The 16,002-nt window shown below is 46.9% G+C and overlaps 1 protein-coding gene across 5 annotated transcripts in view; it reads left to right on the forward strand.

Annotated features, from left to right (window-relative positions):
* SIAH2 (siah E3 ubiquitin protein ligase 2) overlaps positions 1–16,002 on the forward strand; it is a 200,541-nt gene that overhangs the window by 50,651 nt on the left and 133,888 nt on the right. The window contains exon 1 of one of the 5 annotated variants that reach the window (XM_073579071.1): positions 15,705–15,910. The exons of 1 other annotated variant lie outside the window; for it this stretch is intronic. In XM_073579071.1, the coding sequence (XP_073435172.1) occupies positions 15,880–15,910 (31 nt within the window). In that variant the 5' untranslated portion in view covers positions 15,705–15,879. Of the gene's footprint in view, positions 1–15,704; positions 15,911–16,002 lie in introns of those variants that run through there. 3 more of the 5 variants (XM_073579068.1, XM_073579064.1, XM_073579065.1) reach the window with 3 other exon arrangements.

Consider the following 16,002-nt stretch of genomic DNA (forward strand, 5'->3'; position numbering starts at 1 on the left):
TTAAAGAGAGACTGTGCAGTTTGTTTGAGGTGTATCCTCTCTCTGAAAGCCAGAAGGTGAACATCCTTATTGGGCAGCTAGCAGGTGCAGCACAGAGAGAAGAAAAAGCCTGGCAGGACACTGACAAAGAGACTTTTAAAAAGATTTTGGCCTAGCCAAGAAGCACCTTTGACACCAGCACTGCAGCTGAAATCAAGATGAGGTTCTTTGGATGTAAACAGAAAGCGCAGGACAATATAAGGGACTATGAGAACTCGGAGAATCAGGAAGTTCCAGCAGTGGAAGCCACACCAGCAGTAGAGCCAGAGAATCCTCGCCCTGCCAGTGGTGAATCTGTCATACCCATGGTGAGACTAAGAGTTCGCAGACTACTACCCAGTTTACCCACACCAGAGTTACGCAGGTCTACCCGTACAACACAAGGTATACCGCCCATCAGATATCGTGTATAGATAAGTTCATGTAAATGTTGAAATTGTGTGTATATATGTAACTGATCAAGTTTTGTGCCTACAGATATTCTGTAAGAAATTTCCTTTTGAGTTTTCCAGTTTTGTGTTATGGACATTTTAGGCCACTGGACTAGGTGTGGTCACTAACTTTGTACATAGTTCACCATTTGCCCAGGAATGGACCATGGACGTTGATGCATGGACTTATCATCACAGGGCTATTTTTGGAGCTTTTGGTTTTTGTAATTTTTCCTTTTTCAAATCTTGCACTTTTATATTGTTTATTTGTTTATATGTTGTATATGTTTTTCATCAGCCCAGGAGTGCTGAATTGCACTAGGGGGGGATGTGGCGCCCCCAGGAGTATGGTCGCCACAGTGGCATTGCTTTCCTCCAGGGAGGGTGATGTCAGGCTTGGAAGCAATGAAGGGTCTCTCTAGCAGTTAACCGTGTCATGCAACACAGTTCCCACTCCAGGCCAGCAGAGGGAGCTCTGAACCAATACAAAGGGGAGGAGTGCTCTCTGAGGGTCAGGAAGGGAAATTAGTCAGTTAGTGTGAGGAGGCTGAAGTGTGTAGACGTGTGGAAAGAAGCTGTAGGTTGAACTGAGGATAGAGAGCTCCCTCCCAGTGATAGCGCTTGATCTGGAGCCTGGTCTCCATGGTTGTATGGATACTGAAGGTCCTGCAACAGAAACCAGAGGAATAGGACGCTGTAAATGCTCTATTCCCACCTAAGACTTGGAGGCACAACAGCGACGGGTGAGCCAAGAGAAATAGAAGGCTACAGCTGTCTGCCATACGATGTAGTTCTAAGAGAAGATAAGAAGGAGGAACTTCAGTGTAACATAGTACTGCATGTACCTCAACTAAGCGCTAGGACGGAGACTACACAACCTATCTGCAGAGAGATTCCTGAGTTGCTTCCAGGCTAGCCTGCTCCTGTGCCATCTGTAATCGGGACCTTGGACTGCATTTGCCAAGTAAAGGTAAAGAAACTGCACCCTGTTGTGTCCTTGCCTTCTTCATACAACCTCTCCGGCACTGCTACATCTTTGTGCCATACACTGCACCCTCGTCCCCAACACCTAGCTACACTGCCCTGGGACTAACAACCCTGCCTGTGGACGGTTATAACATCACTGCTGCACCCCACCATCTGTCCCAGAGGATCTGTCTGCAGCGTCGGCTTAACATCTTCATTCCCGAACACCACAGGTGGCGTCACGAATCATTCATAAACTTTACTCAACCACTCAACCCCTTTACTTGGGCGCCCAGGGCCACGGACCTGGTCACCGCTGCTGTGACATTCCCCTCTGAAGGACTTGCCCGGTACCGAGTACCCCACAGCCCTGGGAGGGCGACCCATTCCTCAGCACATAGTAGCAGTACATAAGCAAAACAAACTAAATATTATTTTTACATGAACATTGTTACCATCCACCTTTCATGTCTCCCCCATTTCCTCATAGATTGTAAGCTTGTGAGCAGGGACCTCATTCCTCCTATCTGTTGATTTATGTTATTATTATTATTATTATTATTATTATTATTATTATTCTGTAATGTCTATTGTCTGTACAAGTCCCCTCTATAATGTAAAGTGCTGAGGAATATGTCGGCGCTATAGAAATAAAATTATTATCATTATTATTATTATTATTAACATTGTATTGTCTAAAAGTATCACAACATTAGAAACATAATGTAGGCAACTCTGCAACAAAGGAAATATAAACATTCAATAGTGCAAAAGATTTTCACATAAAGGCCATGTTCACACGTTCAGTATTTGGTCAGTATTTTACCTCAGTATTTATAAGCCAAAACCAGGAGTGGAATAATTAGAGGAAAAGTGTAAGAGCTCATATTCACTTGCGAGAGACTCACGTGATTCTTGTGCGAGTCTCTCGCATAAAAACCTGGCACTGCCGACGGCACTGGGACCGGAGCGTGCGGCTACATGTATTTCTATGCAGTCCGAGTGCCGGCGACAGTGTCAGGCTTTCATGCGAGAGACTCGCACAAGAATGACGCGAGACTCTCGCAAGTGAATATGAGCCCTTATAGAAACACCTCACCGCTTCTGTATTTATCACCCTCTCTTGGTTTTGGCTTACAGACACTGAAGAAAAAAACTTATCAAATATGAAACGTGTGAACTTGACCTTAAGGTTAAAAGGTTACCACCGGTCAGGCATCAGCTGATGAATACTGAACGTGTGAATATGGCTAAATCCTAAAAGTAAATACAGAGAACCACATCAAACAAATGAGTTAAAAACATTAGACTTTGACATTTCGAAATGAGGGAAATGATCCAATATCAAATGTCTGTGAGTGGCAAAAGTATGTGAATCTTTTGGATTGTCATATAATTTGAAGGTGAAATTAAGAGTCTCATGTTTTCAATCAATGGAATGACAAGCAGATGTGAGTGAGCGACCTGTTTTATTTAACCTCTTAACAACCGCCGATACACCTTTTATCGGAGGCAGTTAAGGGTACTTATTCATCAGTGTCACTTTTTATCGGGGCTGAGAAATAAGGGTATAGAGCCTCTCTTGCATCTGAAAATCTCTTCCGAGACCCTGGAGAACAGGGCCATTTTTTTTCGGTCCCCTGTCACGAGATCACCCTTAATCACAGAATAATGGTGATCACATATTTAAAATTTAATTTCTGATTTAAAATTAATTTCTCTCTCCTCCAATATGCTCTAGCATGTCAGAGAAAAGAGAAATGGGGTCCCCCAAGATTCCCCGATACCGCTGCCATCCTCCGACCCTCCACGTCATCTTCCTGGAAAAAAATGGCAGGAGCAGGCTCAGTGGACCTGCCAATATTTTCTGGCCGGTACCCGGCAACAATAGGGTATTTTCCTATTGGTACCTTGTGATCACTGTGATGGGTCCGATCACAATGATCAAAAGAAAAAAAAAATAGTAAATCATATTCCCTTCGAAATCCCCTTTGTTAGATAAAAATTATAAAATAAAAAATTACATTTTTCCATTCTTTGCAGTTAGAGTTGGGGTTAGGGTTGTGTGAGGGTTAGGGTTAGGGTTGGGCTGAGGGTGAGGTTGGGGTTAAGGCTGGAGTTGAAAAAGTGAAAAAAAATTGATGACAATACAACAGCTATTGTTGAGCGCAAGTGCTCGCTACTCGAGTTTGCATCGAGTGCTCGGGTATGCAAGGAGTATCACGGATCCCCGCATGGTTTTTTTGGGTTTCTAACAGCTGCAAAACATGAGAGGCAGGGACTCAAGCACCCGTGATATTCGGTGCATACCAGAGCACCTGATGCAAACTGTAGTAGCAAGCACTTGTGCTCATCATTAATGACAATATATTCAATTTGACAACCTAATGGTATCAAATTTTGTGTTGTACCTGTGGGTTCAAAATGCTCACTCAACCCCTTGATAAAATCCTTGAGGGACGTAATTTCCAAAATGGGGTCATTTATGGAGGGTTTTCCACTGTTTAGGCACATCAGCGGTTGTCCAAATACGACATGGCGTTCGCTCTTGATTCCAGACAGTTTTGCGTTTAAAAAGTCAAACGGTGCTCCTTCCATTCCGAGTCCTGCCATGCTCCCAAACAGTAGACTTACTCCACAAATGGGGTATCGGCGTACTCAGGAGGAATTACACAATTTTGTGGTCCATTTTCTCTCATTTCCCTTGTGAAAATAAAAAAGTCTGGGTCTAAAGTAAATTTTTTTGTGAAGCAACTGAAGGCTTAATAAACTTCTGGAATGTGGTTTTTAGCACCGGAGGGGGGGGGGGCAGGTTTTAGAATGGTGTCACTTTTGTTTTTGACCACAAAGGCCCCTCAAAGTCACTTCAAATGTGATGTGGTCTCTAAAAAAATAGTTCTGTAAATTTTGTTGGATAAATGAGAAATCGCTGGTCAACTTTTAACCCTTAACAAAAAATTACGGTATGTTTCCAAAATTATGCTGATGTTAAGTAGACATGTGGTAAAATGTTATTTATTAACTGTTTTATGTGATATAACTCTGATTTAAGGGCATAAAAATTAAAAGTTTGAAGATTACAACATTTTCAAATTTTTTGCCAAATTTCCATTTTTTTTCGTAAATAAACACAAGTCATATCAAAGAAATTTTACCACTAACATGAAGTACAATATTTCACGGAAAAATTTTCTCAGAATCAGCGGGATACGTTGATGAGTTCCAGAATTATTATCACATAAAGTGACAGTGGTCATGAATTGTAAAAATTGGCCTGGTCATGAAGGTCAAATTTGGCTTTGTCTCTAAGGGATTAATGAATGGGAATAAGTCTGAAGTTTACAACACGTTATTAGATGTGTATCATGGCTCAAATGAGATTTATGAGGAACTCAAAAGAAGAGTTGTTGATGCCCAGCAGACTGAAAAAGTGTCATGATATCACCTATCGGTGTGTCTGGAAGCACTGGGTGACAGTCCAGTCTTTCAATCCAAGGACAGGCACGTGCTGAGTTGTCAGTAGGGTGATGGACGGTTCAGGTATCCAATCGGAGATTGGGGCGTGCTCAGCTGTCTGTGTGAGTGACAGTTCAACTGGCCAATCAGGGTCGAGGGGGTGCAGACTTGCTCTATGTGTCTGCTATTAAAATGATTACCTAGCTATTTAGCTAGCTCTCTGCCTCTAATTAGGGCCAGTTATAGCTTAGCTCAAATGGTGTGCGCTTGTTTCTCTGTGTTTCTGTAGTTGATCTAAGTTGCCTGACCTTGGACCTTGCCTTTGACCATCCATTTGCCTTGCCCTTTTGTCTTGATCCGCTACCTTCCCGGAATTCTGACCTCGAACTGTGACCTGACTACACCTTTGCCTTAACCTTCTTGGTAACTCACCCCAGACCTCTTGACTACCGAGCCTCACAGGTTGTGATTAGCATCACAAAAAGGTTTCAAAACTATTTGTAAAGAATTTGGACTTCACCAATCTATTCAGGCAGATTGTATTCAAATGGGGGAAATTCAAATCCGCTATTACCCTCCCAGAGTGGTTGACCAAAAAACATCACTCCAAGACCAAGGCATAAGATAGTCTGTAAGATCATACAGGAACCCGAGGTAACTTCTAAGTAACTAAAGTTCTCTCTCACATTAGCTAGTGTTAATAAGGATCATGAGTCCACCATCAGGAGAATAATGAACATCAATGGTGTGTATAGTAGGATTGCAGGGAGAACGCCAATACTCTCCAAAAAAACATTGCTGCCTGCCTGCAGTTTGCTAAAGATCACCTAGATAAGCCAGAAGGCTATTGGAACAATGTTTTGTGGACATATGAGGCCAAAATAGACCTTTTCAGTTTAAATGATAAACCCCATCATGGGCCCCTTTCTGAATCCAAACAACCCTGAGGATAGGGAAATAAAGGGAACACCGCGCACGATCTAAGTGCAGTAGAATCTAGGTGTGAATTGCACGGTTCTATAATTGCACTCACCTAGTCAAAGGCGAAAATGAAGCATTGAAAGGGGATCCGACAGGAATCCAAGGGGAATGGTCTGCAGCTCGGCCGACTGGGCACATGGAAAAGGCCCTCAGACATCCGTGATAATACAATAGATAGCAAGGAAAATCCCAGTATGTAGCCGACACTCCCGTATAGAGATTCTCATAGATGTTATATAAAAATATCTACTTTATTGAGGTAATAAAAAATTACAGGACAACGCGTTTCGACTCCTACACCCTAGAGTCTTCTTCAGGTCATTAAAAAATAAATAATATGAAAAGATCAGCCACACTCTCTTTTTATACATTGAACTTCCAAAGGATCAAATAGGGCGGAGTACTGGAGGAACTCTAAAGCCCACCCAGACAAATGAAAAAACACCCTATACCAAAGGGACAAATCCTCCTAGAATATAATGAGAACATACTTGGATTTTCCTTTCTATCTATGGGCCCCTTTCTGGTATATTTTCTCCCATCCTGGGCCTCTTTCTGGTATAATGGCCCCTGTCCTGGGACCCTTAATGTTACTCCCATTTTGGCCCCCTAATAATACAAAAAAGTAAAAGGGATGAGGAAAGTCAGCTCACCGTATTGTGATGCCCCTTGTCAGGTATGAATAGTTCACACGGAGCCGTCCAGTCAATGACGCAAGCAGTAAAGGCAAAGGAAGAAAAAGGAGTCTACAGCCATGAAATTGGCACAAAGGCAGTAATAAAAATGAAAAAGTTAGCTTTTAATTAATCCATTAAAAACGACTCAGCCAAGGTAGGTAACCAAAAAGACATATGTGACAAACCCACGCGTTTCAGCAAGGAGCCTTATTCACGGTGTAACAAAATTAAAAGCTGAGTGTTTTCATTTTTATTACTGCCTTTGTGCCAATTTCTTCGCTGGAGACTCATTTTTCTTCACTTGCCTTTCTTGTAGTAATGCCCCCATCCTGGTATAATGTCCCCCATCATGAACCGTTTCCTGATATGTCCCCCATCCTATCACAATGTCCCCCATCTTGGGTCTTTTCCTGGTATGATGTCCCCAATCCTATAACAATGTCCCCATCATGGTATGCTGTCCCATATCCTGAGCCCCTTCCTGGTATAATGACCCCCTTCCTTGGCTTCTTCCTTGTAAAATGTCCTCCATCCTGGACCCCTTCTTGTTAAAATGTCTGTTATCACACTCTTTTCCAATGCATAAAAAAGAGATTCTTCTTAAAAGGAATCTGTCACCCTTTTTTTCGTCTTGCAGCTGCCGGCATAGACATCGGGGGCTTATCTACAGCATTCTGTAATGCTGTAGATAAGCCTCCGATGCAACCTGAAAGATAAGAAAAACACGTTATATTATACTCACCGTGGTGGGCGGTCCGGTCTGGTGGGCGTTGCGGTCCGGTCCGACGCCTCCCTTCTTCATGCGATGACATCCTCTTCTCCCGTCCTGTAATGGCTGCGGCGCAAGCGCACTGCTCTGCCCTGTTGAGGGCAGAGCAGAATTCTGCAGTGCGCAGGCGCCGGACCTCTCCAGACGCCTGCGCACTGCAGGACTCTGCTCTGCCCTCAACAGGGCAGAGCAGTGCGCTTGCGCCGCAGCCATTACAGGATGGGAGAAGAGGACGTCATCACATGAAGAAGGGAGGCATCGGACCGGACCGCAACGCCCACCGGACCGGACCGCCCACCCCGGTGAGTATAATATAACGTGTTTTTCTTATCTTTCAGGTTGCATCGGAGGCATATCTACAGCATTACAGAATGCTGTAGATAAGCCCCCGATGTCTATGCCGGCAGCTGCAAGCCGAAAAAAAGGGTGACAGATTCCCTTTAACTTCCCCATCTCTCATCATGTGCAGAGTCCTCTTCTGTTGTCAGCAGTTGACTCTGACATGCCAGCCATTGGTGGCGCATGATGTCACTACTAGTGATGGGCCAGCGAAAAAAAATTTGGTTCTGGTACCAGAACAGTACCCAAATATGGACCCCATTCAGATGATAGGGGGCCAGAACATCCGTTGTTTGCCACGCTGCATTTTTATTTTTAAATGTAGTCTCTGTTTTTAATAACTAGCATGGCAAAACTGACAGCTGTGGGCTGCAACCCTCAGTTGCCAACTTCATCATGGTTGGTTATCAAGAATAGAGGGGTCCCAAGCTGTTTTTTTTTTTAAATCATTTAAATAAATAATTGAAAAAAGTGCATTGGCTCCACTTATTATTTGACAACCAGCCAAGCTAAAGCAGACAGCTGAGAGCTGGTATTCTCAGGCTAATAAAAGGCCATGGATATTGACTCTCCTGCCTAAAAATAGCAGCCCACAGCCGTCCCAGAATCTATTAGACACCTCAATTCTGGCACTTTGCCAGGCTCTTCCCATTTGCCCTCTGGCGATGGCAAGTGGGGTTCATATTTGTGGGATTGATGTCACCTTTGTATTTTCAAGTGACATCAAGCCCAGCAGTTAGTATTGGATAGGCATCTATAAGACGCCTATCCATTACTAACCCCATAGTCATATTGTAAGTAAACACATAGCCACAATAAAGTCCTTTATTTGACATAAAAATACATAACGTTTTACAAATTTATTTAAAAACTAGCTGAAGAGCCCGGCGTTGCCTGGGCATAGTAACCAACTGTGGTTAGTTATAACAAATTATAATGATTATATTGCACATAAAAACATTTCACATTATATATTCACTACCGATTTGCAACACAAATTAACTAAACGATTACCCAAGTATCCTCTCCTGTGTGATACTTTCTGCTGAGCTCTGTATCTAATCCTATTGTGTGTTACTGACTGCTCAGCCGTATATCTAATCCTATCCTGTGTGATACTGACTGCTGAGCAGTGTATCTAATCCTATCCTGTGTGATACCGTCTGCTGAGCCGTGTATCTAACCCTATCCTGTGTGATACTGACTGCTGAGCCGTGTACCTAATCCTATCATGTGTGTTACTGACTGCTCAGCCGTGTATCTAATCCTATCCTGTGTGATACTGACTGCTGAGACGTGTATCTAATCCTATCCTGTGTGATACTGACTGCTGAGCCGTGTACCTAATCCTATCATGTGTGTTACTGACTGCTCAGACGTGTATCTAATCCTATCCTGTGTGATACTGACTGCTGAGACGTGTATCTAATCCTATCCTGTGTGATACTGACTGCTGAGCCCTGTATCTAATCCTATTCTGTGTGATACTGTCTGCTGAGCCGCGTATCTAATAGACGATAACAACATAGAAATGATAAGAATAATAGGCCTGTCTACAAAGAAAACTGTTGCTGATAGCAACCAATCACAGCTCATTTTTCATCTTTTAAACAGCTCTGGGACAGCGTGGCGAGTTTTGAGTGGCGAATTTTGTGTTTCGACTTTTATGTGGCGAGGTTGGTGTATGTGTGATGAAATGTGTGCTGAGGGTGGTATATGTGTTGAAGCATGTGGTAGTGTGTGGCGCATTTTGTGTGTGTGTGTTCATATCCCCGTGTGTGGTGAGTATCCCATGTCAGGGCCCCACCTTAGCAACTGTACGGTATATACTCTTTGGCGCCATCGCTCTCATTCTTTAAGTCCCCCTTGTTCACATCTGGCAACTGTCAATTTGCCTCCAACACTTTTCCTTTCACTTTTTCCCCATTATGTAGATGGGGCAAAATTGTTTGGTGAATTGGAATGCGCAGGGTTAAAATTTCGCCTCACAACGTAGCCTATGATGCTCTCGGGGTCCAGACGTGTGACTGTGCCAAATTTTGTGGCTGTAGCTGCGACGGTGTGGATGCCAATCCCGGACATACACACACACACACACACCCAAATTGAGCTTTATATATTAAATAACAAGCACAGTTATACTCCCCTTATTCTCATTCCATTGAAGCCCTGGTTCCCTGTAAAAAAAACAAAAAACAGAAAATAATAAACAAAAATACTCACCTAATACCCATTAAATTGAATCCTGGTCTGTAAAATAAACAAAAATAAAAAACAACAATATCCCTTACCTGTTCGACATGTTGTCTCATGCCGTAATCCATATCTGCAATAATTGGTTTTCAACCTGGATGGTGTCAAGATGTTATCATCCAGGCTGAAAACCACGGGAGAATGAGCTGCTGTAATCGCAGCGTCATTGACTAGGAGTGACATCATCTAGGTCACTGAGGCTGCATTTCAAGCTCACTTCAGTGTGAGCCAGGCTGATTAAATGTGGTGACCTCAGTGAGATCACTGCTAGCACTGTCAGAAAAAGTCTCACGGTGCAATGCTGAGCTCACTGAGTTCACCACAGTTTACAGTAAGATATTTCTCATGGTGAACTGGGAATGGAACGGGTTACGGGTGTGTTCACTGAGGTAAATTCAGAATAAAATTTCCACAGCAAAATGCACATTTCTCACAGAATGTGAAGCACATTCGCAGCGGATTCCACCTTATATATTACAAAGCGTGAAATCCACAGTCATTTCTCAGCCATTTTGCTGGAACAGAGATTAAAGCCCAGAAAATACAGAACAGGGAACTGTCAGAAGTTACTGATAGGGGGTATCACATTGCTATAGAGGCAATTCTGAAAACTGTTATGGGAGCACATGGGGTTGACACACTGCTGTGTGCAGCTCTGTGATTGGCACATTCTGTGGATATAATCAAGGCATCTGTTATACTCAAAGTTTGTAGGCTGGGAGAGAGGTACAGGCTAACAGAAATGTAAAGGCAGGCAGAGAAGTACAGGCTGGTAGAGTGGTACAGGCTAGCACAGAGGTACAGAGTGGTACAGACTGGCAGAGAGGTACAGGCTAGCAAAGAGGTACAGACTGGCAGAGAGGTACAGGCTGGCAGAGTGGTACCGGCAGGCAGAGAAGTACAGACTAGCAGAGAGGTAAAGAATGGTACAGACTGGCAGAGAGGTACTGGCTGGCATAGAGGTACTGGCTGGCAGAGTGGTACAGGCAGGCAGAGAGGTACAGAGTGGTACAGACTGGGAGAGAGGTACTGTCTGGCAGAGAGGTAGAGGCTGGAAGTGAAATACAGGCTGGCAGAGAGATACAGACTGGCAGAGAAGTACAGAATGGTACTGGCTGGCATAGAGGTACTGGCTGGCATAGAGGTACTGGCTGGCAGAGTGGTACCGGCAGGCAGAGTAGTACAGACTAGCAGAGAGGTACAGAATGGTACTGGCTGGCATAGAGGTACTGGCTGGCATAGAGGTACTGGCTGGCAGAGTGGTACAGGCAGGCAGAGAGGTACAGAGTGGTACAGACTGGGAGAGAGGTACTGTCTGGCAGAGAGGTAGAGGCTGGAAGTGAAATACAGGCTGGCAGAGAGATACAGACTGGCAGAGAAGTACAGTTAGACAGAGAGGTTTGGCTGGCAGAGAGGTAAAGGATGGCCAAAAGGTACAGAGAGGTACAGACTGGCAGAGAACTACAGACATTCAGAGGGGTACTGGCTGGCAGAGAGGTACAGGAAAACCTCAAAAAGAGGAAAAAATCCTCCAAAAAATTCAGATACAAACCAGACAGGCCCAAATGCATCTGCACTAATCCAGGGTGCAGCGGACCCAAGTAAAATGGCAGCTGCACAGGTGCATAAATACCAAATGAACTCTGAATTTTTTGGAGGATTTTTTCCTCTTTTTGAGGGTTTCATGTTAGAGTAGGGACTGACAAGTGTAAGGAACTTTGACGCAGATTGTCATCTTCCGTATTAAGGCCTTAATATCAACCAATACCTTACATATATTGATATGTTTTTTGTGCACTTTTTATATTTTTTCCAGGGTGCAGTTGGGCCCAAATGGTTCTGCAAAACTTGTGGCCTCTGTTCACACGGGATGCATTCTACTTGGCACTGGGCAGCCCCCCTATATGGTGTTACTAAGAGGTTGTGAACCAGAAGCCCTGCATTCCCTGTGTGAACACTGCCACATGCGGATTATTTCTTCTGCACTGGTGTACCACACGGCCAATCCCTCATTGTAGGCTGGCTGTTTCATTTGGTATTTATGCACCTGTGCAGCTGCCATTTTACTTGGGTCCGCTGCACCCTGGATTAGTGCAAATGCATTTTGGCCTGTCTGGTTTGTAACAGGCAGAGAGGTGCAGACTGGTAGAGAAGTACAGGAAGGCAGAGAGCTACCAACAGGCAGAGAGGTACAGAGAGCTGAATTGTCAGAGGGACTGTGCGCAGTGTTTCAGATCAGTGCTCCAGTGGGTCGGCATAACTTGCTGCCAGCCTGTACCTCTCTGCCAGCTTTGAAAAATAACTACTTCAGTTCGAAATGCGTTGCCTCAGCATTGGTGCGGCTTGTCCGCTACTTTCTGTTTTTAAGTCCAATAAATTTTTCTAAAAATTTGGAAGCTAAATTGAAAATGTTTAAATTGGACTTTTGGATGTGAAACTACACGGAATTCGTGCTTCCATGCACCACTAAGCCAAGGCAGGTGAGCTGGTATATTCGATTTTTCTGCTACAGAAAGTTACAGGCTGGTAGTGAGGTACAGAGTGGCAGAGTTACATAGAGGTACAGACTGGAAGAGTGGTACAGAGTAGCAGAGAGGTACAGGCTGGCAGAGAAGTACAGGCTGGCAGAGAGGTATAGGCTGGCAGTGAAGTACAGGCTGGCAGTGAAGTACAGGCTGGCAGAGAGGTACAGGCTGGCAGAGAGGTATAGGCTGGCAGTGAAGTACAGGCTGGCAGAGAGGTACAGGCTGGCAGAGAGGTACAGGCTGGCAGAGAGGTACAGGCTGGCAGAGAGGTATAGGCTGGCAGTGAAGTACAGGCTGGCAGTGAAGTACAGGCTGGCAGAGATTTACAGGCTGGCAGAGAGGTATAGGCTGGCAGTGAAGTACAGGCTGGCAGAGAGGTACAGAGTGGCAGAGTTACATAGAGGTACAGACTGGAAGAGTGGTACAGAGTAGCAGAGAGGTACAGGCTGGCAGAGAAGTACAGGCTGGCAGTGAAGTACAGGCTGGCAGAGAGGTACAGGCTGGCAGAGAGGTATAGGCTGGCAGTGAAGTACAGGCTGGCAGTGAAGTACAGGCTGGCAGAGAGGTACAGGCTGGCAGAGAGGTATAGGCTGGCAGTGAAGTACAGGCTGGCAGAGAGGTACAGGCTGGCAGAGAGGTACAGGCTGGCAGTGCAGTACAGGCTGGCAGAGAGGTATAGGCTGGCAGTGCAGTACAGGCTGGCAGAGAGGTATAGGCTGGCAGTGCAGTACAGGCTGGCAGAGAGGTATAGGCTGGCAGTGAAGTACAGGCTGGCAGAGAGGTATAGGCTGGCAGTGAGATACAGGCTGGCAGTGAGGTACAGGCTGGCAGAGAGGTATAGGCTGGCAGAGAGGTATAGGCTGGCAGTGCAGTATAGGCTGGCAGAGAGGTATAGGCTGGCAGGGCAGTGCAGTACAGGCTGGCAGAGAGGTATAGGCTGGCAGTGAAGTACAGGCTGGCAGAGAGGTATAGGCTGGCAGTGAGGTACAGGCTGGCAGTGAGGTACAGGCTGGCAGAGAGGTATAGGCTGGCAGAGAGGTATAGGCTGGCAGTGCAGTACAGGCTGGCAGAGAGGTATAGGCTGGCAGGGCAGTGCAGTACAGGCTGGCAGAGAGGTATAAGCTGGCAGTGAAGTACAGGCTGGCAGAGAGGTAGAGGCTGGCAGTGAGGTACAGGCTGGCAGTGAGGTACAGGCAGTCAGAGAGGTAGAGGCTGGCAGTGAGGTACAGGCTGGCAGTGAGGTACAGGCTTGCAGTGAGGTACAGGCTGGCAGAGAGGTATAGGCTGCCAGAGAGGTACAGGCTGTCAGAGAGGTATAGGCTGGCAGTGAGGTACAGGCTGGCAGTGAGGTACAGGCTTGCAGTGAGGTACAGGCTGTCAGAGAGGTATAGGCTGGCAGTGAAGTACAGGCTGGGAGAGAGGTACAGGCTGTCAAGAGAGGTATAGGCTGGCAGTGAGGTACAGGCTGGCAGTGAGGTACAGGCTTGCAGTGAGGTACAGGCTGTCAGAGAGGTATAGGCTGGCAGTGAAGTACAGGCTGGGAGAGAGGTATAGGCTGTCAGAGAGGTATAGGCTGGCAGTGAGGTACAGGCTTGCAGTGAGGTACAGGCTGTCAGAGAGGTATAGGCTGGCAGTGAAGTACAGGCTGGCAGAGAGGTATAGGCTGTCAGAGAGGTATAGGCTGGCAGTGAGGTACAGGCTGGCAGTGAGGTACAGGCTGGCAGAGAGGTATAGGCTGGCAGTGCAGTACAGGCTGGCAGAGAGGTATAGGCTGGCAGTGAAGTACAGGCTGGCAGAGAGGTAGAGGCTGGCAGTGAGGTACAGGCTGGCAGTGAGGTACAGGCAGTCAGAGAGGTAGAGGCTGGCAGTGAGGTACAGGCTGGCAGTGAGGTACAGGCTTGCAGTGAGGTACAGGCTGGCAGAGAGGTACAGGCTGCCAGAGAGGTACAGGCTGTCAGAGAGGTATAGGCTGGCAGTGAGGTACAGGCTGGCAGTGAGGTACAGGCTTGCAGTGAGGTACAGGCTGTCAGAGAGGTATAGGCTGGCAGTGAAGTACAGGCTGGCAGAGAGGTACAGGCTGCCAGAGAGGTACAGGCTGTCAGAGAGGTATAGGCTGGCAGTGAGGTACAGGCTGGCAGTGAGGTACAGGCTTGCAGTGAGGTACAGGCTGTCAGAGAGGTATAGGCTGGCAGTGAAGTACAGGCTGGGAGAGAGGTACAGGCTGTCAGAGAGGTATAGGCTGGCAGTGCAGTACAGGCTGGCAGAGAGGTATAGGCTGGCAGTGAAGTACAGGCTGGCAGAGAGGTAGAGGCTGGCAGTGAGGTACAGGCTGGCAGTGAGGTACAGGCAGTCAGAGAGGTAGAGGCTGGCAGTGAGGTACAGGCTGGCAGTGAGGTACAGGCTTGCAGTGAGGTACAGGCTGGCAGAGAGGTACAGGCTGCCAGAGAGGTACAGGCTGTCAGAGAGATATAGGCTGGCAGTGAGGTACAGGCTGGCAGTGAGGTACAGGCTTGCAGTGAGGTACAGGCTGTCAGAGAGGTATAGGCTGGCAGTGAAGTACAGGCTGGGAGAGAGGTACAGGCTGTCAGAGAGGTATAGGCTGGCAGTGAGGTACAGGCTGGCAGTGAGGTACAGGCTTGCAGTGAGGTACAGGCTGTCAGAGAGGTATAGGCTGGCAGTGAGGTACAGGCTGGCAGTGAGGTACAGGCTTGCAGTGAAGTACAGGCTGGGAGAGAGGTATAGGCTGGCAGTGAGGTACAGGCTGGCAGTGAGGTACAGGCTGTCAGAGAGGTATAGGCTGGCAGTGAAGTACAGGCTGGCAGTGAGATACAGGCTTGCAGTGAGGTACAGGCTGTCAGAGAGGTATAGGCTGGCAGTGAAGTACAGGCTGGCAGAGAGGTATAGGCTGGCAGTGAGGTACAGGCTGGCAGTGAGGTACAGGCTGGCAGAGAGGTATAGGCTGGCAGTGAAGTACAGGCTGGCAGAGAGGTAGAGGCTGGCAGTGAGGTACAGGCTGGCAGTGAGGTACAGGCTGGCAGAGAGGTACAGGCTGGCACTGAAGTACAGGCTGGCAGAGAGGTATAGGCTGGCAGTGAAGTACAGGCTGGCAGAGAGGTAGAGGCTGGCAGTGAGGTACAGGCTGGCAGTGAGGTACAGGCTGGCAGAGAGGTACAGGCTGGCACTGAAGTACAGGCTGGCAGAGAGGTACAGGCTGGCAGAGAGGTACAGGCTGGCACTGAAGTACAGGCTGGCAGAGAGGTACAGGCTGTCAGCCAGTTATGCCGACCCACTGGAGCACTGATCTGAAACACTGTGCACAGTCCCTCTGACAACACTGCAGGGAACGGCTCCTGGTGACAGGAGGAGAGTGCGAGCTACAAGAAGGTGGCGGAGTCTGCGCTGTATCCGGTTGTCATGGGGACCGGGAGACAACAAAGCGCAGCATGGAGAGAGCGGAGGAGGCCCGGGAGCCGGGTGAGTGATGCTGCAGCTTCCTGTCGGCCCCATGTCCGGCCTGGTGTGTGCAGTTACAGTGGGGGATGTTGGCACCGTGCGGGTCACGTTGT

The sequence above is a fragment of the Dendrobates tinctorius genome, unplaced genomic scaffold, assembly GCF_039654945.1.
Source record: "Dendrobates tinctorius isolate UK_male_01 unplaced genomic scaffold, ASM3965494v1 ptg000060l, whole genome shotgun sequence".
Lineage (NCBI taxonomy): Eukaryota > Metazoa > Chordata > Amphibia > Anura > Dendrobatidae > Dendrobates > Dendrobates tinctorius.